The 26,496-nt window shown below is 45.8% G+C and overlaps 1 protein-coding gene across 1 annotated transcript in view; it reads right to left on the bottom strand.

Annotated features, from left to right (window-relative positions):
• Nucleotides 1-284: 284 nt before the first annotated feature.
• UBE2E1 (ubiquitin conjugating enzyme E2 E1) overlaps nt 285-26,496 on the bottom strand; it is a 76,653-nt gene continuing 50,441 nt past the window's right edge. Inside the window, exons 4-6 of the mRNA XM_082840506.1 lie at nt 4,006-4,138; nt 2,108-2,255; nt 285-1,072 (exon numbers count right to left, since the gene is read on the bottom strand). Coding sequence (XP_082696632.1) covers nt 975-1,072; nt 2,108-2,255; nt 4,006-4,138 — 379 coding nt within the window. The 3' untranslated portion in view covers nt 285-974. The remainder of the gene's footprint in view (nt 1,073-2,107; nt 2,256-4,005; nt 4,139-26,496) is intronic.

Below are 26,496 nucleotides of genomic sequence, written 5' to 3'. Positions count from 1 at the left end.
CCACAGCGCTTCCAAGTTGGAAAATGCTTTGACGAAGGTACAGCGGAACTCTGCCTTTGGAAGATCACGAGTTAGATTATCTAACCTTCCCTAAGGCACCTATCTTGCAAGGCTGTTGGATAAATCCAAGTAACGTACCAATCCTAACACACGTGCTGGGTAGACACCACCAGCGCGCACAGTCTGCATTACCTTCTAGGCTGTTTGAGTAGCAAAGATCTATCAAGAAGAAAGAAACTACAAAAAAGGCAAAAGGAAGTAAATGAATACAGCAGTGTTAGGCGGTGGTTTTAATATTGTTTATTAGCACAGTAACAAATGCAGACTTAGGCAGTCCACAACATAGAACCAATCCACTGAGCAACTCCTATTCCACGCCTTACAGTTAACAGCTTAAGGTATTTTACTACAGGTTTTCACAAGTCCTGATTCAACCTCTTATCTTTTCACAAGAAAGTAGACTGGCATATAAAATAAAGTACATAACTACTCATATTTCCTATATGGTGTCTTATAGCCATGTGTCCATTGTACATATGAGATGACAGTCTCTAAAAGCTGTTAAATATCACTGTTCCCCTCCAAGAAGGGAAAACAAATTCCAATTTTTTAAAACAAAAGACTGTAGTCTTGGAAGGACTTTACATAAATGGCCAGGTGTGTAACCTGTACAAATTAAGCTGTTTCAGATTTACAGACTACAAGCAACTGAACCCAAACGTCTATTCTTCTCTGTACTGCATTTCAGCTCATACTGCAGAACTAATGACGGTTTTAAAAGTTGCTATTACCAATTCTGTCTACTGTAGCAAGATACCTTAAGTTACAACAAAATCTTAGGAAATAAGACTGAATAATATCTGTTATAGAAATACCCTACTCTTCACCAACGCCCACCCTCCCCCACCCCTTCAAAATCATAAGCAGCGCTCTCTGTGACAGACAAAGAATGTAGAGAGTTGTGACAACCCAATTTATGTAGCGTATCTCTTGGTCCACTGTCTGGCCATTCTGTCATGTTCTGCTCTGTTGGTCATATACTGAGTGGCAATACTTCCCACCAAGGGGTCGGCTGGAAGAAAAGAATGTACGTTACTTCGAAGAAGGGAAAGGAACATTGTTAAGTTTCAGCAAATAAGCTAGTGACAGCTTGCGAGGAAATGGACAGAGTAGCTGTGATCAAACCACTCCACCATTTGGGATACTTCTCCTCCTGGCCTTTAAAAAACAGCATGGATGCAGGGGGATCCTGATCCAGACAGAGTGGTCTGGCCCCGTCTCCTTAGTTCATGCCGTCTCTCCCCCGACCACCACCCCCACGGGAAGGGTGTTGCTCCTGCGCGTCGGGGCACGGGACGCGCGAGGCCCTAGGCTGCAGTGAACACCCAGCTGTGCCCACAGGCCCACCTGCTCGATGGCACCGCCTGTGACACTGAGCGCTGTGAAGGCCTCAGGGCTACTGCAGGCGAACGCTATTTACCTCTCTACTCTGTTGACCCGCAAAGACCCAAAGCTGCCAGGTCAGAACCTGTACTTCCGATTAAGTAGTGTTCCTCTGAAACCTAAATAAAATCTTTAGTAATTAAATTTATATTTCTTTATCTAGAAAAAAAGTTTTTAATAAGAGGAAATTAAGGCCCAGACGAAACCACAGTCTGGTAAATCACTAAGTGTGCAGCAGAGAAACAACGCCACGTCAGTAAGCAGGTGTGGGCAGGTGCTGAGCAGACCCGCAGGCAGAGGGTGGGTGACAACATTCACAAGTGTGCGTGCCGTTTCTGTATGGGAAACACGCAAAAAGGGGAAAAAAGTAAAGGGCAGAGAATGAAGATGTAAAAACCTAAGGCAATCTTTTGTAAGTCTTCAGTTTATAACACCTTGTTGCTAGAACACGTCAAGTAATGGTGAAGTCCGCTGCATTTTTCACCTAGTAGATTGAACTCTTCTTGATAAGAACTTGCTTTGAAAAGCAATGAGTTTTTGTCCCTTGAAAGCCCATTCAAAAATAAAATCTGAACTTTATCTTTAGAAAATCTTAGTTTACGTGGAAAATAACCATTTTCCAGGTGAGGCGGAATAAAACAAGGTAAAGAAATATTAACCTTACCAGGATTACAGTCTGTAAGAAGTGAGCAGATAGAAAGAAGGACTTTAGAAATGGTTAGTGCTGGACTCCAGTTATCTTTCAATATGTCCAAGCAAATAACTCCTTGACTGTTAATATTACAGTGATAGATTCTTGTCCGAAATGTAACCTAAAAAACAAGACAGTGTTAAATGAAATCTGAACAGCAAACAATGAAACTTTTTACTAAATTGCCTCTTCAATTAAATGGTCCTAATTAAAACTTTTAAAGAAAGAGACATGTGGTCTTTTTAAAAAGTGAACTGTTTTTAAAACAGTTTAACTAAGGCTGCTGATAAGAGAGAGGGTAAGAGACTATTTCATGAAATTGAGATTAGAAAGTGTTCACTGATACAATCTCAGGGATTTTCAATTTCATTTAAAAAGTAATATCCATCAACAAAAAGCAAGGTAACCTCAATATTTGTTTTTAAATCGAAGTATAGTTGATTTACAATGCTGTGCTAATCTCTGCACAGCAAAGTGACTCGGTTATACATGTTTTTTTTTTTTTTTTGCGGTACGCGGGCCTCTCACTGTTGGGGCCTCTCACTGTTGTGGCCTCTCCCGTTGCGGAGCACAGGCTCCGGACGCGCAGGCTCAGCGGCCGTGGCTCACGGGCCCAGCCGCTCCGCGGCATGTGGGATCTTCCCGGACCGGGGCACGAACCCGTGCCCTCTGCATCGGCGGGCGGACTCTCAACCACTGGCGCCACCAGGGAAGCCCCACGTTCTTTTTTTAATAGTCTTTTCCATTATGGTTTATCCCAGGAGATCGGATATAGTTCCCTGTATAGTTCTTGAATTCATCTTTAGCAGTTTTAATGTATTAAGTATTTTCCAAACGTTTCCAAGTTTGAACAGCTAATTGTTTGCTGACCTCTTGTGTTAGCTGGTAGTACTACATGGCCTCAAAGCAAGCTTTAGAATCTAATTCAAACACACACAGTGGGTACATAAAGACAAAGTGCTTAGCAAACAATGATCACACACCTAAAAGGCTGAAAAATATATTGGAAGATGAGGTTTGTTTCTGCTTTTTCTGACCTTTATATATCAGATCTTGCAAGATAATCGTGCCTACCTAAATCAGAGAATTCACTTAAACAGAATCTCCACAGGTAAGGAGCTACAAGTGGGTAAGGACCACAGCAGCAGACGAATCAACAGCCCCACGAACCTGGGTTACTTTGTCTGGTCTCCTACTTTTTATTTGTGAAATACACTGACTCATTCAAAAGTGAAAAAACCCTATCACTTTACCACTTTTTTTTTTTTTTTAAGTGACAGACTCTTGGGCTCACCTCTTGGGCTGCAATTGTACCTTTTTCCCTAGCAGTCCACCCCATCCCCGAGAAGAGGTTTTCCTTCCGACTGGGCGAATGAGAATCACAGTGTTGAGTGTTACAGGAGACAGTGACTGAGCTACCCCTGCCCATCCTAGACGAGAAAGCGCAAGCTTGGGGCAGGATGTGAACAAGACCAGAAGATGACAAGGAGCGGAATCCAAGGCTTGTTTGGTAGGAGATTCTCTAACTGCTTTAGTGCGTGGATATTCTGACACCATTTTTATCTGTTCAGAAACTTTTTCTGTTGAGTGGGAAATAGAGGATTATTTATAGGTTGCTGACTGTGTTACTATAAATATTAGCAGGACTTTAAGCCCCATCAAAACAAAGCACGTACTCTTAGAAATGGTCTTTGCCAAAAGAGGCAAAGTCAACCCAAAGAAGTGTTTTGTGTATGTTCAAGTGTACTTAGAGATTTGTCAAGATATAACAGAAATCTATTTTTTTGCGATTAACAACTCAATTTTAAAAGCCTGAATAACCTTTCATGGGAGTATGTAAATTTTAGCATAAATCAGGGGGAATTTCTTACCTTTGGAGGCTTGAAGGGATATTCTGGTGTGAAAGTGATATCAAGGAAGAATACACCACCCTCATACACGGACCCTGGAGGCCCTAGGATGGTTGATCTCCATTCATAGATGTTATCGCCTTTGGGACCAGCGCTGTGAAATAATACACCAGAAGGTGAGTAGATGGCGGGGCATCCCCATGTTTACAGTGTGTCCCCAAAGGGGGAAAGGTCGCCTCTCCTTCCTTTTTGTTTGGTGTGTGGATTCTCTCCACAAAACACAGGTATTTTTCAGACAGGCCTCTGATGCAGGCCTCCAACAAGCCCTAGGTCAAGTATATGGTAAAAAAGGATGCTGAAACCAGTCTATGCCCGCTTAACTGTGAAGAAGCAATAAACCCCTCACTTCTCAAACCCTCTCCTTGATACATCATAAGAAAATGTAAACGTAAACGATACTTTACAAAAAGAGAAACGCCTCTCTCAGCACACCAGAACTCATTAAATTAGTGACAAAGTTTTGCTCACGGCTACATCATCTTTGAGGACCATTTTAAGCACCAAAGCTTCCTTTCTGACCCTCTGCCTGGGGCTCTTCCTCCTTGTCCTTGTTTCTCCATAATCTTACCCTAAAAGGAGTCCAATAGATTGCAGTTCTCTTTACAGCAGAAGCCATGCTGGGTGGGGCAGGAGGGGGACAAAGGATCCAGTTACCAGTCATTCAGTTTTCACTTCTGCACACATTAGATTCCACAATCAGGTTCTCTCTCTACACGTTAAGCTACCCTCACCCGTGAGATCAGCGCTCTTCACGCGTAGCCACAGCACTGTGTCGGCTCACAGAGTGCTCTGTAGTCAAGCATATTAATAAACAAAAATACAAGCAAGACCTCCGAGGGCTAGCTAACACATCTGTCCACACAAGTAAGCGTAAAGCTCCGCTACCGAGAGAGAAGACGCAAGTCTGGGCGACGGTCTCGGTGCCGATGCAGACAGACCTGCCCACAGCGCAGGGTAACGGGTAACGGCGTGGACGGCTTCGCTGACACGGCTTCACTTGAGACGCTCAAGCCTAACTATTAACAGCCGCTTCGAGGACAGCAGTGTGTTTTGACCAAACAACAAAAGGTCTTCGCTTGGAGAGGCTTGTAGATCCCAGTGGATACACAGCATAATTTCTACAGAGCAGGCAAGGCTCTTTTCAACAAACGTATGGTGCGAACTGGATCCACTCCCCACACACTCACGGACGGCCCATGCCCGACAGAGATGCTAGATGCCAAGGTTCCCTAATGCACAAGACAAGAACTGCTTGCCTTCGACATGCCCGCTGCTAACTGGTTAGAGATGGGGTTCAAGTCCTTCTAAGAGAAAGAGGAGATGAAGAGGAAGGGAGAGGGGGGGGGAAAAAAAGAGAAAGAGAAAACCTACCTGTGGCCCTATACTTTCCTCAAACCCACCAGAGATTTTTTTCTTTCAACCTGAAATTTGGAGTGGCAGAAACAACAGCAACATAGGTTAGGGGAATGAGCTTGTAAAAGAGAACCCGAAGAAAACAGGTTCGGGGGGAAAACATGCTGTGGCAAAAAAGGAGGGAGAAGATACAGACAAAGGATAGGGGCCAATGGGGAGGGTTAGGGCCCAAACTGGTCAAGAGGTAGAAATCGTTCAGACACTCACTGAGCACTTGCTGGCTGTGTGGCCTCGAGCAAGTTACTCAGCTTAGAGCACCCACCTCACAGGAATGTTCTGAGAACTAAAATACTGACAATATGGGGGGGGGGCATGACTATCTCTGCAAAACAACAGGCCCACAGTAATCTCCCGTTAAATGGCAGCTGTCACCTCCGTTTCCAGTTATCTGATTATTCCCACTGGCTCAAATACTATGGTCCCTGAATATATCCTTGTGATGGGTATTCCCAACAACTATTAAAAACCTGTTTTACACTGGACAGATATGGGAAGAGAGCTCGTTTAATTAACAGTCTCTAATATTAAGTCACACGTATATGCAGACAACCAATCTTCGAGGTTAAAAAAAAAAGACGGACTCCCCGACTTCCGATTCTGCATGACATCTGACCACAGTTCTCAGAAGGTGCAAGGTAGAGAGCGCTCTTAACCCACCCTCTCCCTCTAAAAACACGCAGTAACCCCTCCAAGTGAAAGGATGCAACTCTGATCGCTGCTGCTTCATAGCCTGAGATTAGAACTGGTCCTTGGCCATCTGAAGTTTGCTGACCTGCTTATATGTCTGCATCCAGCATATGTACTTGAACAGAAAGTCCACAAACCATGGCTGATGCAGCTATGATACCTGATTACCAGACTGGAGTTAACTGAAAAGTGGACTGAGCAGATGAAGATGACACTGACACAGAGGCTGCGGATAAAAAGACAAACTATTCTCTCTTATCCAACTAGATAAGAACTCACGGCATCTAAGACTTAAAGGCAAGAGGCTATCGTTTACTGTGAACCCCTCTTCTTACAGACAGGAACCAAGCCAAGAGCAGAAGCTAGGCCACCCAGAACACTAGCGCATCAGCAGCCATGCTGTTTTCCCCGCCAGCCTGGTGACGCTGAGAGACCCAGAAAAAAGTAACAGTAAAGTCAGTCCAACCCTGGCGGGGACATGTTCGCAGAGGCCCAATTCCGCCGGCCCCTTAGCACAGAAAAAACGATAAAAGAAGAACAAAGGTCTAACAACATGCCACTACAAGCAGATTTTATGACTGTACAGAAATTTCATCATCAAAATAATCTATGGAACTTTAAAAATTACAGATTCCTGACCTTTAAGCCCAGGCCTCCTGAGCTTAAACCCGAGAATCTACATATTTAAAAAGCTCCTCTGGGGACCTCTGAGCAGGTGGTCTGCATTTGGGACCCCTTTGTACAGGTTACTGGGAGTAGGACGACCAGCTGAGAACTCGAGCTTTAACATTTCACGCTTGTCACCTGTGATACAGCTAGAAATCCAAATCAGGATCGCTACTTGTCTGTAATCAGCTTTCAGTTCGGCTGTGAACCTTCCGGAAAGTTCAGAAAAAAGTATGGAGAAAGAGAGTTCAAGAATCAAGCACACAACATAAGCTTCAAAAAAGTGGAGAGTGAAGGTGGGTTATAGTAAGAAAAGTAATGAGTGAAATAATATCCAATGCAGTTGAAATGCTAAAGCTCTGCAAGAGATTCCACAGCACAGATCCCTAACCTGTGGGTCCTCAACCAGGAGGCTTGGAAGTTACTGTGAGGGGTCTGAGAACCCACTGGAAAGACCAAGCAACGCTGCCTGAATAAAAGCTTCAGCTATTCAGAGGCTGTTACTGGATGAATCCACGTAGCTTTTTGTCTTATGCATTTTCTTAATCACAGAATAAAACAAAAATTATGATATGGGGCCTGCAAAACTTTTGCTTTTTTTTTCTTCCTTCCAATTCTCACTGGAAAAGTTGGGCTCTGCTTGTCCAGAAGGTGGGTAGACAGACCCATGGCAGGGGGCGGGGGGCACGGGAGGGGGCGAGGGCACAAGTCCCTGGCTCTCAGAAGGCCACTGTCAGGGAGAAGCTACGTGAGGCTGTTCCGGGGGGAGTGTGTCCAAGCACCCCACCCCTTCCTCCATAAAGTGACCGGCTGGACCCCTCAGGTCAGCACATGCCTCCCCCTGCCTTCCAACCCCCTCCCTGTAACAGAAGATACTTCTGGTTTCACAATAAGAAACGTAACTCCAATTTTAAATACCGGTTGAAGTGTTCTAATCAGTCTAAGTGATTAGAAGGGATGGAAACGTCTGAATTGGGAGATGCGGGGACTGAATTTAAGGCATTAAGGAAAGATGGGAACAACAACAAAAAATACACACCCCTGTTTGGAGACAGTGAAACGCAACTGTGCCTGGAACCTCTGCAGGCAGCTGAGACTGAGAAGGGAAAACGAGCCCATGCCTTTGCCTTCCAGATTCTGTTAAACAGGGACATAACGTTTATCTGCAACACAAACATTTTTCAAAAGAATTCCCTGGCGGTCCAGTGGTTAGGACTCCGCGCTTTCACTGCCGAGGGTCGGGGTTCAATCCCTGGTCGCGGAACAGCCAAGGGGAAAAAAAAAAAGTGTAACACACAGAACTCTTATACAAGGCAAAAAGAAAGAACTGTGCCCTTAATTCTGTTTTTTTCCCTTCTGGTCAAAATAAATACAGCCGCAGTAAACATTTTAAGAAAAATGATAGTAACTTCTACTTTTGACACAGTATTTTCTTATTTCTGTAGTGGTTTCTGATGCCCTACGGACCCATCAACAGTGGGAGCGGGGTCGTATGAAGCCCGCCGGCTGGCAGGCACTCACCGTGGTCCAGGCCTCCCACCTTCGAGGGCCTCCCGGCAGTGAGCGCTGGGAAGGGCCGCTAAACGCTGCAGCTCTCCTGTCTCCCAGATACTCTCTGGGGAGCTACAGGAAGCACAGAGCTGCTGACGGGTGTAACTAACGCTTAGCACATATGGTCCTAAATAGAATCTGAACAGTATAAAAAGTAATTAACAAGTCATTTAAGGTATCATCCAAAGAAATTAATAAAACCAACTCTTAAAAACTGTCAGTAGAGCAGTCTAACTACTGGCATCTAAATGTGCCCTCTGGACCGACTTCCCCAAGAAAACTGCACAAGCCAACGTTTAAGCCTTGTTGTGTTTTGTCTTAAAATCATGCTTTTCTCCATCCTCCCCCATTCCCATCCTCAGTATTAGTTTATTAAAGACTTAGCTTCCATTTCAACCGTTAGAAACCAAAGTTGCACTTCAGTTTTCAAAAGGTATCACCGATTTCTTATAAAGAATATCCTGAAAGCAAGGCAAAAATTATAATCGATTTTAAGAAATGGTATTTCTACCTGATCAATTTTTTAATTGTTATTGGGAGAGATGACCCTTGCTTACAAACATAGAAAACCCTAACTCAGATGTTCTTTTAGGCATAATCCTGAAAGACGACTTAGTTATCTAGTCTCACACCCCAGAAAAAAGTGAGGGATGAGAGGTCCGGAGACAGAAAGATAAGAAACACGCCGCACGCGAGCGTGTGGACTGCAGCAGCAGGCCGGGAGCGTGTGCCGGCGCGCCCCGAGAAAGGGGAGGGGCTCAGGACCAGCTGGTTAGCAGCTCGGTTCTTCCCACCTAAACATCCCAAGGAATCCCTGCTATTATCCCGCAGTACAATGAGTAACGTTTCATAAAAATAAAGAACTGGCACTTGGAGTATCCAACGATAGTCCCCAGGAAACGGGATGCGGCAGAGACTGTGGACTGGCTAGTCCATGTGTCTTTCCTCCTCTTCTCTGTAGGAGCGACATGATAAAGCAAAACTAGTTGCTTATGTAAAGTGCATCACGCACGTCACAAAATCCCCCAATTCCCCCATCTCAACAGCAGCCTTAGAGCAGTGGTTCCCCACGGCGGGGGGGTGATGCGGCCTCCGAGGCAGTTTTGGATGTCACAACAGGACGGGGCGCGGGGGGCGCTACTGGCACCTTGTGGGTAGATGCTAGGTGCTGCTCAACATACTACGATGCCCCGGAGAGCCCCCGCAACAGAGTGTTCTCTTGGCCAAAAGGTCAACAGCGCCAAGGCTGAGAATCCTGCCTTAGAGAAAATGTGCCCAAAATCAGATAGGAAAGAGAAGAGCTTCAGCTCGAACCCCTACTGCCAGACTCCAGCGCCCACCCTCTGGTCTCTGTCCCACTGCTCAGTGCCTGGTACAGAAAAAACATGCAACATATATGGCTGTCATTATTATAAGTTAGGTTTGCGCGACTTCCCTGGTGGTTAGGATTCGGTGCTTTCATTGCTGTGACCCAGGTTCCATCCCTGGTCGGGGGAACTGAGATCCCCAAAGGCAAAGGCAGGCGCAGCTCGGCCAAAACAAAACAAAACCAAAAAAGTTAGATTTGCACGTGTTCTAGTGTTCTATAGCCCCTTGCTACTCAAAATGTGGTCCCTGAATAAAGCAACACCAGCATCCCCTGGGTGTCTGTTAGAAATGCAGACTCCACCCCAGACCTAAGGCATCAGAATTTGCATTTTAACAAAGACTCCAAAGGATGCCTAACCGCATTAAAGCTTGAGAAGCCAGCTATGGAGGAACTAAGTGGCAATGAACAGCAGCTCTCCTTTCCAATCTTCTAGACTCAGATGACCATTTATTTGTATTATCTAGGCTCTCTCCTTGTCTGTCTGTAATTCTCTGCAGTAAGAAACAAGTATTAACCCTGGTGATGCCTTGCTCTGTTAAGACTGTAAAATCAATACCATACACACAGAACTCAGAAAATGCTTATAGGAAGAGATCCACAATCACATCTACGCTCCCTACCACAAAGCATACTACTCAAAATCCATTCTTAATTTACTCTCCTTTTCCTGAGAAATTCAAGAAGAATACGATAAAATAGCATGGATCCATTTTATCAATTTACCAGAGGGAATCCTCATCTCCCACAACTACCTCTCAACAGACAGATGCCCTAATGAAAGCCGCCTTCTCCATGAGATCTGCTTAACACACCCAGAGGAATTTTATAAAAACAAAACCAAAAACTGTGTTGTCCTGGGCATATCTTCGTAAAACAGTAACCACGTAACCTAGAAGCGAGTGGCAGAAGGAACGTGAAAGATCAGCAGATCTCACTCAAGCGATCAGCAGGCTAGTGACGCGGCCTGGGCAGCGCTATGAAGAACTGGGGCACTCACCTGTGCATCCTTCCTGGTAGCTCTGAGAGGCCTCCTCACACGAGCACAAGGCAGGCTGCTTCGCACACACCGTTCTGGCTACTGTCCCTCGTAAAGAACTTCTAGGCCAAGGGCCAACCTAAAGTACTCCCCAGAAAAGCTGGTGCCCACGTGGGTAAGAACTCACATCAGTGGTATCCTGTGTGTCTAGGCAGTTACTCTGGAAGAGAGTGGGTCCAAATAGGGGGTCCATTTTCCTACGTATGGGAGGGAAACGAACTCAAGCTCAGGATCGAAAGCAACACGACCCATGTCCCCCAGGAAGCCTTCCCACAAAGCCCCCCGAAGTCCTGTTCTCACGAGAACAGATTTGTCTGTGGGTGATTTACAGACTGCCACAGCTTTGTAGGTGCACGACCTCTCTTACGTCAGATGGTAAGTCTCTAGAGATTAGTCATTTCCCACACAGACTACAGGTCTGTAGGCCTGATAGTGATTAACAGTGTTTAATTAGCTGGTCAAAATACGTACCACTGTCTAGGGTTATATGACAACGTTTCCAAATTAGGTGAAATAACAAAACACCAAGAAAGCTCAATCCTGCCCAGCTAGCCGTTCAATTATAGTTTCATCTTACACAACTGCTTTAGAAAAAAGCCACAGGGCCTTCTGGAAATTCACATTCCAATATTGAAAAAAAATCAGATGCACATAAAGACACAATTTTTAAAGAAAATTAGTTAAAACTAGTTTCAAGATAATTTGAAAGACACCCCCTTAGGGATAGTGAAAGAATTGCAGACCTAAAAAACCATGGCCCTCAGGGGTTCCTTACTCCCAACGAGGGACGGCTGAGTAATGAGAGCTTTTAGTTAACTGAGCCAAGAATCGTGCTTTAACTTCTGAACTATTGGGTATAGAGTGTGGGGTAGGTAGCAAGCAAGTGAAATGATAAACTAGTCCCAAGTCAAGGGACTAGAACATCAGACTGGGGAGGCGGGGAGAACGACACAGGAAAGAGTGCAGAGAACTGAAAGATCAGCACGCCCCGTGCCTCACAAGCCATGTTCCTACACCACGTTAAACAGGTGCTATTCAGGATTCAAGTGCATCAGCCTAGAGCTCTCTTCTGCAGGGGCCACACAAGCCTGACTTAGAACAATTCTAATTTGGTGTTTTTCCCCAGAGAGGTAAGAGAAATGGTCAGAGCAGGTCAAGTTCTAAGGCTCTTACTCCTCTATTGCCACTAAAAGAAGCCTTAGAGTCACGTGGCTGAGTCCTGAGTTTTCAGGTGCAGTGCTTACATCAGCATACACTGATGTAAAACTGCTAAGTACCGCTGACCCCTGAACAACACGAGCTTTAACTGTGAGGGTCCACTTATGTGTGTATTTTTTCAATCAATATATTTAAAAAATCTGGGGGGATTTGCGACGATTTGAAAAAACTCGCAGCCGAACTGCATAGCCTAGAAATATCGAAAAAATTAAGGACAAATTAGGTATGTCACGAAGGCATAAAATATATGTATATACACACACAACATACAAAATATGTGTTGATCGACGTTGATGTTATTGGTAAGGCTTCCGGTCACCAGCAGGCTATTAGTAGTTGAGTTTTGGGGGGAGTCGAACGTTATACTTGGGACCCCCCAACCACTGCGTTGTTCAAGGGGCAACTGTAAACAGAAATCAGTTATTAGTCTGGCTCTTACACTCATCAGTCCACAGGGTCTACTAAGCACAACCAGCTCACCTGTCGGGATGGTGAATGTATTGTGGGTAAATGAGAGGCAGCTGGGGGGAAAGAGCGCCTCTCATTTAGACTTCTGGGGGGATAAGGCACACCTGTTAACACCTGTACCCTCCACACCTTAGCGCTGATGCTCAAAAGCAATAGTGCCACAAGGAAGAGCTATTTAAAGGACACCAAAATTCTCAACAAAGAACTTACCAGGTTCCACTCAATTCCAAGAAAAGATTCTGGAACACATCTTTGGCTACAGAGCTCTCTCATAAAGGTTTCCTATCCACTCACACTCATCACCTTCTGTGCAGGCTCCACTCTGCAGCTGCTGGCCACCTCCAATGCAGGTGGGCAAGCAGGGGACGGCCTCACAGTGGGAAACGTGGGCAGTGACATGAAGTGGAAGTGCTCACGCAACGAGGCTCACCAGCCACCAGAGACAGACTCGCCTGAACTATCCTGCTGCAGGGGATTTCGGGGGGTCGCCTATTACGTGGTGTGAATTATGTAATTATTTTATTGTCTGATACAGCTTTTATTTAATAATAATTTAAAATTTTTATTGTCCTTTAAAGTGTTCCACTTTGGAGGTGACATGGTTAATCAACGTATGAGGGGATCTCAGACCACATTCCTGCACTGGCCCATCAGTTTGGAGCAGACTCCCCCGCGGTCTCCTACTTCTAGCAATCTTGCCGCTGGGTCTCCATCCTCAACCTGCACCCTCTTTTCCAGGACTTTGAGTACAACACCCCAAGCAGGTGTTCCCCATCCTAGGTCCAGCCCCTACCTCTTCCCTCAGCACAGAACCCAGGTGGGTTTGGAGGGTAAAAACGCCTTCAGCTCAAGCTGGCGTTGACATCATCAGGCAAAATGACTAGATCGGCAGTTTCCCCGAGAACCCTTCAACAGGCCCACAGGGCACGACTACTTTCCTAATTCTAACACGACTGGCCTTTTTTCCCTATCTCTCCCATTTGCACCGTGAAGTTTTCCTGAGACTACACGAGGGGTGATATGGGGACAGTCTGAATGCAGAAGCAGATAGGGTAATCCAGCTGTTTTCTCAAGTCAGACATTAAAGCAATTTGCAAATATATAAAACACTGTCACTCTTCTAGGTTTTTTTAGATTTGGAAAATAGAGTTATATGTGAACCTGTCTTTTATGATTTTTAAATGAACTATTAATATTTTTAATGTTTCAGCTATAATTCTGAATGCAGTAAAAATCCATAATTATTAACCACATAAACAAGAGCTTTGTTGCTGTTCGTAATAATTTTTTAAGAACGTAACGGGGTCCTGAAACTTTTTAAAAAGTTTGAGAACTGTTGGGTAGATTATTTTAAAATAATATTAGCACAATTGGCTAACCACTAAAATAAGTGTTTGACTCTTACTCCCATCAGATATTTAAAAAACAAAACAAAACAGAAAACACCCGAAGAGCTTTCAACAGGAACTAGAAAGCAATGTGAGCGAGGAGTCTGCTATTGGGGCTGGGGACCTCGCAACCTGCCGCCCTGCACAGAGGCCGCCAGCGTCTCACGCACAGCCTCCTGCCTCGCCGTTCCGGCTCCGGTCCACTCCCAGCTGCCCGTCTGCGACTTGGTGCCTAAAAGCTGCTCGGTCGGGGCCAGCAGGCAGGAAGTGCAGCTAAGTAACAACCTGTGGCACTTGTACAACACAATCCCCCCATCCTCTGACACCGCTCCCAGCGGCGGAGTCCCATTCCCCTCCCTCTGAATAGGGCCGGTCAGAGTGACAGCTAAGTGGCGCAGCGAGACTCCCCAGGCTGGGTCCTTTCTTTTGGTGGTGAGACCCCCCTCTGCCGCAGCTGTCTGGCACTCTCTCTGTGCACCTAGGAAAACCTGAACTACCGGGCACCTGAACACTGGGGACGCTGTGGACAAAGCGCAGTAAGCGCGGGAGGCCTGGGCAGGCTCGGCGTCCCAGCCCTCAGGCCTGAGCCTCCGCAGCCCGCCGACAGCCGTCAGGAAGCCTGCAGACGCCTCCGAGCTGCAGCTACACATGCTGGTAGCTGTTTCACAGGGCTTAGTTTGCGATGTTCTCGTAAGGCAGGAATAAACTACTGAACACTTCTCGAGAGCAGCGTCAGCCATCGGCGGAGTGCCGGCAAGTAGGCGTTCGTCCTTCCGTCTCACTCCCCACCTCTACCTTTGTTCCTTACACGACAAAAACGACTTGTGCTCGAATTCTCATCTCAAGAGTCTCCTTCTGCGGGAACCGAGGCTGAGACACCAATGAAGTCACACACACACACACACACAGGGAAAGATGAACATATGTGACTACACAAAAACCGAAGACCCTTAAGAGAAAGATGTCATCAACAGTTTATCAAAGGCTGGGGTACGTGATCGAGGGTTAATATCCTGACTTTGGGAAAACGTTGAACATACTAACAGCAATGGATGAAAGTACACAGGCATTTCTCAAAAGAAACCCATATGGCCAATAAACAAACTGTCAATCTTGCTTAGACTCAAAGAAATGCAAATTAAACATGAGACACATTTTACCTCTAAGAACTGGCAAAAATTTAAAACACTGAAAACCTTCTGTGTTAACTGTATGAGGAAACAGGCGCTCACTTCCACTGTTTGTGGGACAGTAAATTAGTAGCTCTTTTAGACTGTGATTAGGTATAAGATATTCAAATATAAATCCAGTATACCCTTTGACACAGAGATTCTGCTTCTCAGAACTTAACCTAAGGAAATAACTGGACATGTGCACATGGCTATAGTATTAGGATATTTATAAGAACCTTATGTATGATAAAAAAATTTGGAATGAGCTGAATTATCACTAGAAGATAGGTTAAATAAATCGTGGTAAAGCATATAATGGTACACTCTACAGCTCTTAAATGAGATGAAGTACGCATCCTGAACAGGGTTTAAAGAAATCCATAATGTACGTAACTGAAAAAGCAGGTTCCATAACAGTATGTAAAGCAATCTCATTTTTTATAAGACATACCACACAACCAAACTGTTAATAGTGATTACACCTGCAGGATGAGAGACGGGGGGTTTCTTTTCTCCTTTAAACAGATCTAAATTACTGGGATTTTTAAAAACGATCATCTTTAACTTTCATGATTACAGTGTGTTACTGTTCTACAAAGGGTAGAAGAAGAAATGGAATCTAACCCACCTAGTAACAGAGAAAGTAACAGAGAAGGCAAGTTAACTGTGGTTACCCTGGGGTAAAACAGGGCTTCTGAGGAGAAACCGAGCCCTTCAAGGGCTTAGGGGATGGGGGTCCTCCATCTGGGCTACTGAGGCCCAGTTTTCAAAGCCTGTGGTTTAGAACAGAGTCGTGGAGAGGAGACTTCAGACGAATTCACTCCTGCTCTTCAGAGCCCAAGGACATTTTCCACAGGGACCCACTGACTTACTGCACCTTCGGGTGAATATGTAAAATAGTCTTTCACAGGAAATGACTGTGAGCGCTCCTGCCCCCAACTTACAGCCCTATGACAGAGGCTTCCCCTGACCTTTAGCTTGGAGACCGAGGGGCGCCGCCAGCCTGTCCTCCTCCCTCCTCCCTTCAACTCAGGGGCTCCCTCCTAGCCTCTCCTCTGCACCGCGCCCCCAACCAGGAGCTGAGAGACTAGTTCAGCGAGAGATTACAAACCCCCCAGCAGTGTAAACCAAAGCAGCTCACATACACACCAAGAGCAGGAAGCGAACACTTTTCAGATCAAGGCAGGGGGATCTGATAGACCACTCGGCATACACATTACCACATACCAACTGTTAGCTAAGATGATCTGTTCAATTTACCTAAACATCTATCTAAGTACTCAGTTTACCTAGAGTCTAAACATGAAAGGCTCTGAAGTGGGTGGATTTAACTGTATGCAAAGTACTCCTCAATAAAGTAGACAGAAATTTATCCAAGTATAATAAGCAAAATAATGTTTGAATTCAATTCTCCAGAATTTATTAGGTATCGGTTTGTTCTAACCTAATATATGCACATTTAAAATTCCACTCCAAGAACCAACATAAATCAAAAGCAGAAAAACACCCAACATTTGCAGAGAAACATTATCATTTCCACAATTCTTTCATAAACTTTGACGTTTTCAATCTTTACCCAAACCTTCTGTATCAGGAAAGGTAGCATTATCCCCATTTTAAAGATGGGGAAACAGATTCAGGAGGTTAAGCGATGTATGTGCCTGTACAAAGTCCTAAAGCTAGAAAGTCACAGTTCTGGACAGTGCAATCCAGGCTTTCCTACATTGATATTCTTTCCACTACACCCATGGAGCTTCTGATAAAATTATCTGTCTTCAGACTCACCACCAATTTCATTTACTCACATTTACTAGTCTGCCTCTCCTACCTTATTATTTTATTTCTCTTTCTCATTTGGATGGAGGCTGGAATTAAACAGGAACAAGAAAATCCTGTGATCTGCTAAGAGGTGTTATTAAAATTTCTTAAAGCAAAAATTGATTCACTTCATTTGTAGAAATGAATTAACTGGAAATACATACACACCACACAGTACCTACTTAGTGTGGAGAGAGGGGATTTTGCTGATGACGTGACAACTCCAAAGATGATGAGAATCCCCCACTTAATGAAAACCAAAGATGGTTTTGGGAAACAAGAATCAGTTCAATTGAATAACAGTCCAAATGTTATGTTCCTAAATTGCAAAGAGAAAAAAGAAATAAATGCAATTCTTCAGGCGAAGACAAAAGCTAAAAAGCAGGTATAGAACATGACACCTACTCCCGCAGCTGAGAAGTTCGTTTGGTCCCAGACACAGCGCCGGAGCTCCGATCCACTCCACTCCAGCTCACACGGCACCAGGAGGGCCGGCCATCACCGAACTGACTTGCACTGAGAGGCAGGTCAACCCCCGCCTGAGGATACACCACCACCCACCACCCCTGCTCAGTGCTCTGTGAAGCCGGGGCCCCTGCAGCCTCCTTGTTCCCTCCGTCTCCACTGCAACTCAGAACCACCAGGAAATCACAGGGTCAGGATGTGAGCACAGCTATGTACTGCATTTGGAGAGTCACTGGCTTCTTGCTCGGCCCCAGCTGGCCAGGACAGAAGGGGAAGAAGGCTGTTTATATTTGCAAAGGGCTGAGAGACTGAATGAGCGAGGCTATGCCCTGTATCTCAAAAATACAAGGCTGGACTTGGAGGGGAGGGTCTGGTTTCCTTCCCGCTGCGAAATGTCACAGCCAAATCTCTGTGCTGCTAGCTACACACACCTTCTGGTTGAGCAGTAGAGATAAAAGCTTTCATCGAGTCAGGTACTGCAGCAGCTGCTGAAGACGCCCAGGTGTAGCGTTCACATGTGACATTTCACAGCTGCCCAAGTCTCACACATCCAGTACTGGGACTGGTAAGCAGATGCACAGGACTTTCACCAGGGGCCACTGGCCAGCCAACACTCTGGCCCGTAAATGAACACACGTAGCACACATATGCGCTTCCTCATGTTAGTATCAGTTGCCTCCTAAAATGATTCTAATCATTTAATACCAAAGGGCATTCTCCCCAAACAGAAAAGGGTCCTACTAAAAATGTCAGCTAGTGATTTCCAATTTTATATGAGATATACTCTCAGAGAACTAATTGCTGAAGGATATGCCTATCAATTCAGGATAAGTTTTACAGAAAAGGCCAAAAGGCAAGACAAATTCTGATTAAGAGAAGAGGCGGCAATTGCTCCAAGCCCAAGGTGAGGAGTTTCGCTCAGGGGCACATAACGCGTGCTAAGAGCCCACATACATGACTGGAAAATAAGATTAAAGAATAAACAAATATGAAGTGGGGAATTTTTTTTGTTTTTTTGTTTTTTCTGTACGCGGGCCTCTCACTGCTGTGGCCTCTCCGGTTGTGGAGCACAGGCTCCGGACGCGCAGGCTCAGCGGCCATGGCTCACGGGCCCAGCCGCTCCGCGGCACGTGGGATCTTCCCGGACCGGGGCACGAACCCATGTCCCCTGCATCGGCAGGCGGACTCTCAACTACTGTGCCACCAGGGAAGCCCCTGAAGTGGGAAATTTTTAATTTCTCATTTTCCCCTTCTTTTATGGAAGAGAAAAAAAAAAAACAACCCGAACCTAATTGAAGTGCCGGGCCAGAGGAGGGAAAAGGCTGTCTCAGAACATGTGCATCAAGATGGCAGACTGCACACATGTACCAACACTTATTCCTTCTTCAAGCACCACCCACAGAACCGGAAAGGGGTTTCCTAAAAAGGCAAAAACCTACAAGGATGGGGCCAACAGAAGTCCGGAAGCAAGAAGGCAAATAAACAGACAAGTGGTCAAAGATTTGGCATCCAAGACTGAATCCTACAGCGGCTGTCGGGAGGCTAAGATCAAGCCAAGCCCACTGTCCCACGTAAAGTCCCCAGAAGACTAGGCGCTGTGGCGCCTGTGCAAGTGCAGGGCGGGGCAGGGACAGGCTGTACAGTGAGGACGGGTAAAAGTGCACACAAGCAGCAGCTGCGTCCCCAGGCCGGCTGTGAGGCCACTCCCGAGCCGGGCAGCACCGTCCCTCCCCGCAGAGTAAGGCCACACTGGTGGGCACCACCGCCCGGGTCACGCCGTGTCTCCATCCGGCTCCCCTAAGACTGAGGCTCCCCCGCTGGCCTGGAAGGAGCGGTGGCTTTGGTGCCACGGCGGCAGGAGCTGACCTCTCTCCCGGCCACGTGAGCTGGAAGAGGACCCCGGGCACCCTCGACCGCGGCCTCTAGAGACCCTGAACCCAGGAGCGCGGTGCCCCAACTCCACACCCACACTCACCACAGTACTGAATGTGTGCGCTGTTCTGAGCTGCTCAAGTCGCAGTCATTGCTACACAGAGACAGAAATCCCGCCGGACTGCAGTTTACTTTCTGGAGAGGCCAAAACTGAGGGTCTCTGAAGCAGGGTACCTACCCTGGCCGAGGGCAGAGGTAGATGCTGAGCTGAAGGGAGCTTCCGCACCCGCCGCGGGCCAGACAGTGGGACCCCAGCCCTCCTCCTGGGCGCCAGGGCAGCAGGGAGGACCTCGGACAGGAACAGAACCGAGGGGCGCGGCTCCTCTCACATGGCAAACAAAGATCAAGACAGACTGCAAGGTGGCCAGTCAGAGACGAGAGAAATGACAAAAGAAATTTCAAAATAAACTTATCGTTCATATCCAGAGAGACAGAAGATACTGCATCAATGAAAGAAGAACATGGCTAAAACGAAACAACGTTCGGAAAAGACAAAGGGGTGGGATTAATGAGTGAGGTGGTCAAACAGCACAAACTTCCAATAACAGAATAAATAAGTCACGAGGACCACAGTCAACAATACTGTACGTTCGAGAGCTGCTAAGAAAGTAGATCCTAAAAGTTCTCGTCACAAGAAAAAGTCTGTCACTGTGTGTGGTGATGGATGTTAACTGAACTCTTCGTAGTAAACATTATGCAATATACACATATATCACATCATCACGCTGTACACCTTAAACTAACACAGTGTTTTATGTCAATTATAGCTCAATAAAACAGGGCGGGGGGAGAAGAAAAGGAGCTTTTGGAAATTAAAAATAAGCAAACAAAAGATTTCAAAACTGTAATGAAGGGTAAAGTTGAAATCTTTCAAGAAAGTAGAAAAAAGACAGGTAAAAATTAGGAGAGAAAACATATAAAAATTAAAGGATCATAAGAGGGTCCAAGATTTGAATAGATTTAACAGTGATCCAAAAGGAGTAAACAGGAGCATGAAAGGTAATTTCAGAAAACTTCCCAGGACATAAGTTTTCAGATTGAAAGGGCACAGTACACTGGGAAAACAGACACATCAAGTACTCAGCGAGGAAAAAAGGTACAATGAATCAATCCGCTTGACTTTGGATTTCAACAGCAACACTGGGAGTGAGTGAAGAAGAAAGAGAAAGGAAACAAGATTCAATGGAGAGTAGAGTAGAGAGAATCCCCCAAAAGACCATGTGAAGAGCCCGGCGCGACAGCTGTGCGTAGACTTAGTGGCGTCTGTCTAGACTGGAGCAGGAGGCTCCAGGAGAGACTTCTTCCAAAATTATGAAATTCATAAACTACCCAATGCATCTGCCTGTCTTTTCAGGAGATGTAGAAGATCATGAAAGCATGTGAAGTGGTAAGTATGGAAAGCTCTGGGGTGGAGAGGGAAAGAGAAGACAAGAGAGAGAAAAACTAACTCCAGAGGAGGGAAAAGGTTATGCAGGTGAAAAAAGTAATCGCAGTTTGCTACCGTGGTCCATAGTACCACGTACAGCTGTGAATAATGTTCACGTAATATACACAGGGATATTTTGATATACAGCGTATATCAAAATATAAACAAAAGATATAAACAGAAAGAGTATGGGGGGTAGCTGGGGAGGAAATAACTAAATCATCACCATTCATTGTTGTGAATGAGTTACTGCCAAAAATTGAAACGGCGAGTCAATTTGGACATACTACCTAAAAATGGGGAGGTGAACAGCAAAATGACCAGCTCGAAGAGGCGCAAGTGGTTGCCTCTGGAAAGCTAAACATGGGGAGAGCTGCTGGGAACAGTCGTTCCTTTGAAACATACCTTACAGAAATATTAAACTATGTTGTTAAAAACCAAGCAAAGATGGAAAGGAAAACCAAAAACTTTAAAACCATGTGACACAGCTCCTTTTTACCGATTCAAGGCCCTCCAAGTGCAACAGTGTGTGTGTGAGCTATTCTGCCAAAGGATCATCCACTTAACTACAAGAAATTAAGCATAAAATACTGGCTTAACATCACGGATTCACTACATACAGTTTAACGCACCCTGTACCACATATAGTAAAACGCAAACTAAAATGGTAACAAAAATATGAAACAGGAACAGAGATAAGTTCCTTCTAGGGAGACCTGCGAAGGTTCCATAGTGTAGTGGTATCTAAGTTATGCTTAGAGAGCCCAATTAGGCTTTTTTTCCAGGGGAGGGGTTACCGAAATGGAGACCTTTTGGTACAGACGTGTGTGATGTGCGTCTCCTGCAGGAATGTAGTTGAAAATGGAGCTGGAGAGACTACATGAGAAGAACCAGTCACAGAGGACCTTAAATACCTACCAAGCAATTTAGATTTTTCTTTTTTGCAGTACGCAGGCCTCTCACTGTTGTGGCCTCTCCTGTTGCACAACACAGGCTCCGGACGCGCAGGCCCAGCGGCCATGGCTCACAGGCCCAGCCACTCCGCGGCATGTGGGATCTTCCCGGACCGGGGCACGAACCCTTGTGCCCTGCATCGGCAGGCGGACTCTCAACCACTGCGCCACCAGGGAAGCCCCAGCAATTTAGATTTTAATAGCTTTGCATTGCCTACAGGAGTGTAGTGAAAAAAGTCACTGTTTTAAGAAGTAGAAAACCCCAAACACTGAAAACATCAACCTATTCAGAAATCGGAAGCTACACATTCAACCTTCAATGAACAAAGCAGAGCGCCTAACTAAGAGGCTATGGGAACCTAAGAACCTGGATTAGAGCAGCGACAGTGAGAACAGAATTGCCTCTGGGGAAATCGGAAGTACTTCACAGTAACAATCCTGAAGGGTTATCAATAAAGCACAGATCCTCTGATCAACACGCGCGTGCACACACACACACACACACACACACACACAAATACAGAATCCAAACTGTCTCTCCCCAGCATTCCCAGCCTCCTTCTCCGCAGTATTGTTGACTACAAATCCCAAGTACCTTTCCCAGCACTACCATGTACTTAGTTAACTAACTACATGGTAGTGCTGGTAGTTAGGTAGTAACTGCCACTTGGTTAAGTCATTTTATTTGCTAAAAAACAAAATGTTGAGTTTATGTATATAACTTTGTACATTTAATACCTTAACATTTCAGAAAACTACACACCCTGATTTTAGCTCCGAAAATTATTAGCTATATGCTTGTTTGATTTGTTTGCAATAGTTAAAAAATCTAGTGAACACGCTACTTTGGGCACTGTCTATGTTTATTTCAAGAAGTTAAAAAATATCAGGTTTAGCATTCCTTTAAAAACACTATTTAAATGCGTCTGTGGTTTTATTTAAATGGGTTTGTGCCTTACAGCAAATAAAGCAGATACCGGAAGGAAACACATTTAAGCAAAATGAATACTTTTAATCAGTTTATCTGACAGCTCGATAGGGTTGTGCTCCGATTAAGAACCAGGGCTCACAAGTTTAAAGACTCACAAACAGGCACGGTCCACACGGCATCAGCATGAGCTAAAAGAACACCCACATCAACTCGGGACGTTTAGCCAGCTTTGTCAGTGGGCGCTGAGGGGACAGTGCACCCGCACAGGCACGGCTGCAAAGACGAAACAAGACCAGGGCCGTCGGCTGGTCACCGGCCCCGGGGCACAGTCCCGACGCCCCGGAAACCTGACCTGGGGGAGGAACATGCGTGCACTCAGGCAGGGTGACGGCACCCGGGAGCCGCGGGGACAGCTGCCGGAGCCACCCTCCTCTTCAGGAGACCCGGGCACGTGTGCTCTGAGCACACAGATGTGACACAGAGGACACGGCTCTGGGGGAGAGGCGGCTCTGGGGGAGAGGCGGCTCCTCAGCAGGAAGCGGAGGAAGATTTCAGCGGCTCTGGCAGTCAGGGCCTCCGGGCGTGGGGCGGTGAGGGCAGAACGTAAACAATCCCAACCGTCTTACGTACAGCTCGTTTAAACACCTGTTTAGACACAAACAGCTGTTCAATATTACGCGGGATACAAATCCTTACAAGAGTCACGAGAGTGTGAGAGCTGGTGCCTACTCCCATGGACGTTACAGTGCCAGGTGAGCTGTCAGAGGAGATGGGCGAAAGCAAAGTGGGCCCCCCACACAGTTCACGCGGCGACCCTCCCTCCCCCTCCCCACGCACACACGCCAGACTCGCGATGTGCAGAGTGGAGAAAGGGGACAAGTCCTGAGAACAAGTTTCCCAAAATGAGCAGCCTCCCTGATACAGGTCAGGGCTCCTTACACGCAAGTCCCAGACTAAGTTTTCACCAAAGGGTAACGAAGAGAGGGAAAGGGATCAAGTATCATGTTTTTCATAAATTTTAATTTATTCACTAAAAGGGCTGTCCTTCGTTCTGATGTCAAGTTCTCCCTCTTTTGTGACTTTGTGTTCAACGTCCTTGCAAGGCGAGCTAAAATCCGCAGCCCTGCATCAGCCCTCTACGTGCTGAAGCTCCAAGTTCACTACTGCAGTGACAGCTCCTGCAGCAGTTTCCGCGGAGGAGAGGCCTGGCCCCAGGCCTGCGGCTCCACTGGCCAGCGCCTCTCACTCGAGACCCAGGCAAGGCCTGTCTCCCCGCACGGTCACTGGCACCTCCATCACCCAGACCTGGTCCTCAAAGGGACCCACACCAGAAGCAGGTTCCGTGCACGAGGGGCTTCCAAACCACCAGCCAGCTGACAGGGAGGCGGAGCCTCTGTGGCCAGACTCCGTCCTAAATAGTCAGAGTAACTTGGTGTTGGCTGGTACACATCTCCAGTCTGATGGGCAACCAAAAGGTATGGGTTTGGGGAAAAACATCTTTTTTTTTTTTTTTTTTTTGCGGTACACGGGCCTCTCACTGTTGTGGCCTCTCCTGTTGCGGAGCATGGGCTCCGGACGCGCAGGCTCAGCGGCCATGGCTCACGGGCCCAGCCGCTCTGCGGCATGTGGGATCTTCCCGGACCGGAGCACGAACCCGTGTCCCCTGCATTGGCAGGCGGACTCTCAACCACTGCGCCACCAGGGAAGCCCGGGGAAAAACATCTTACAGTGTTGAATGCGTTACTTATAAGGACTTCTCACTTATCTTGGTGTCTCTTGCTCCCTCAGACTTCAATTCTTCCGCGTGAAAATCTCTTTTCTTTTTTTGGCCGCACCCCATGGCTTGTGGGATTTTAGTTCCCTGACCAGGGATGGAACCCAGGCCCTGGGCAGTGAGAGCGTGGAGTTCTAACCACTGGACCGCCGGGGAAGTCCTCGAACGTGAGAATTTCTATCTTTACTCCTTTCTTTTCCCCTTTCATTTCAGAGTGTGTGCTTCTTTCAAAGACAAATGTTGGTCTATCAAATTTCTCCTTCATACTATATCAACGAATCTAACACTTGGTTACAAAAAGTTCAAACTTTCCAATGCAAAAAGAAAACACAGGGTCTAGAGCGGCTTTAATGGGCATCAATGGAAGGAGAAAGGGAGAAGGCAAGTCAGAACCTGATACAAATTTAGTGAGAAATCTTAGCGTGCTGTCTTATTAGCAAGTTCGTGGGCCTTGGTAACACACTAGAAATACCTACTAAAAAGCAACGATGTTCAAAACTGTACTCCACATGGAGAGAAGGCTTTATGTTTTAAATGCTTCACTTCCCTGAATCTGTTTTAAGGAAGGGTTACGCTGCTTTCAAAAAGCTTGAAAAATACACTTAATAGCATGATACAACTAAACACACAGGAAACGTGAAAATCAGAATCGTGTGCAAATCCCAGTTCAAGCCTCATCTGGAGAGTGTGGCTCATGGGAGCGTACACACCACGGCACTGCTGGGCCCTGAGAAGTAAAGGAAGGACTACATAAAGGGGCTCTGAGCCCTAACGCACTATTAAACCCACACGATTATTTTAAAAACAGTGAGTGATAAAATTTGCATAGAAATAGTGACTGCTTACTTGAGTATCAGTAACAGCTGTCACAAAAATCTAAAGCTACATTTGGCTTTCCAATAATCAAGTTAATCTTCTCACTTCAAATTTCAAAACTATAGTAAAAGTCCACGTAATTAATGAAGTCATTATACTGAAATCAAATAATACAAAAATTAACTTATATTACATGGATTATTAAGATATGTACTAATTCAATAAAATTTTAAATAAAAAACATAAACTAGTAAGAATGTGGAAGTGACTGCTATAGAAGGCTGCATATTCACACCCCTTAGTTGCCCAAATACGGGAAAGGCGATGTTTTAGACATATACCTTTCTAAGCCCGAAGACTGCTCTAAGCATGCTTTGATTTCACCACCACACAGTGAACTCTCTATTCTTACATTAGCTACATATCCCAAAATAACTGCTCTGTGATTCTGTAAGTTGAAAAACAGTCCTCATTTTAATTTCAAGCTATAGTCTCACAAAATAATTACTCTAAAGTAATAAAAATTACACTCAAAAGTCCTAACCTGTTCAGGGAACAATCTGCCTTCATAAATGCCAAGCCTCTATTATGCATCCAGTTCTCCCATAAAATACCATCAAGAAGTTGGTCAAATGAATAATTAATCCATATATTCATTAAAAGCAGAAACTTAAAGATGTACTTCTCAGTTAATTCTCATTTAACCTTAGGACTTAAATTCAGTCTTCTGCAAAAGCAGTATCACGATCCCAGGTATTGAGCAGGCTCTCCTAGCTTTTGTACAAACCACCAGGAGCTGCTGCGGCCCGCAGCACACACAGAGAAGTCACTGTTCCTCTGCCATCTCTCTAGCAATAAAATGAATCCTCACTTACTTGAAATCCCTACACGTGAGACACTTATTTGACAAGATTTATCGGGACTTTTTCAGTTACAAGTGCAGGTACCTGACTTCAATGAGCCTGAGCCTAAAGAAGAATGCGTTGGCCCCCATAACTGAAAAGGTCAGGCACGGGCGGACCCACGTGGACCTCCAGCGTCATTAGGAGCGTCTCACCGTGACTCTGGGTGACTTCCTTTTGAGACAGGCTCTCCACACATGATGCCTCGGAACAGACAGATAACAGAAGCTTAAGATTCACATCCAACTGACAGCGACCTCAGGAAAAGGGACGACCTTTGAAAACAGCCCTCCCCAATACTTCTGCCACAGCTCCAACCAGTTCAGACTGGGTCCAACACCCCGCTCTGAGGCCATCACTGCAGCTCTGGAGGGCTGGGCTTGAGTCACACACCAACCACTACTAGGGGAAGGGGAGACTCTTGACGGAACAGGAAAGGTTGTTATAAAATGAGAGGTACTGGTACC

This window comes from Leucopleurus acutus (assembly GCF_964270905.1).
Source record: "Leucopleurus acutus genome assembly, chromosome: 5".
Lineage (NCBI taxonomy): Eukaryota > Metazoa > Chordata > Mammalia > Artiodactyla > Delphinidae > Leucopleurus > Leucopleurus acutus.
This window is presented reverse-complemented; position numbering and strand designations above follow the sequence as displayed.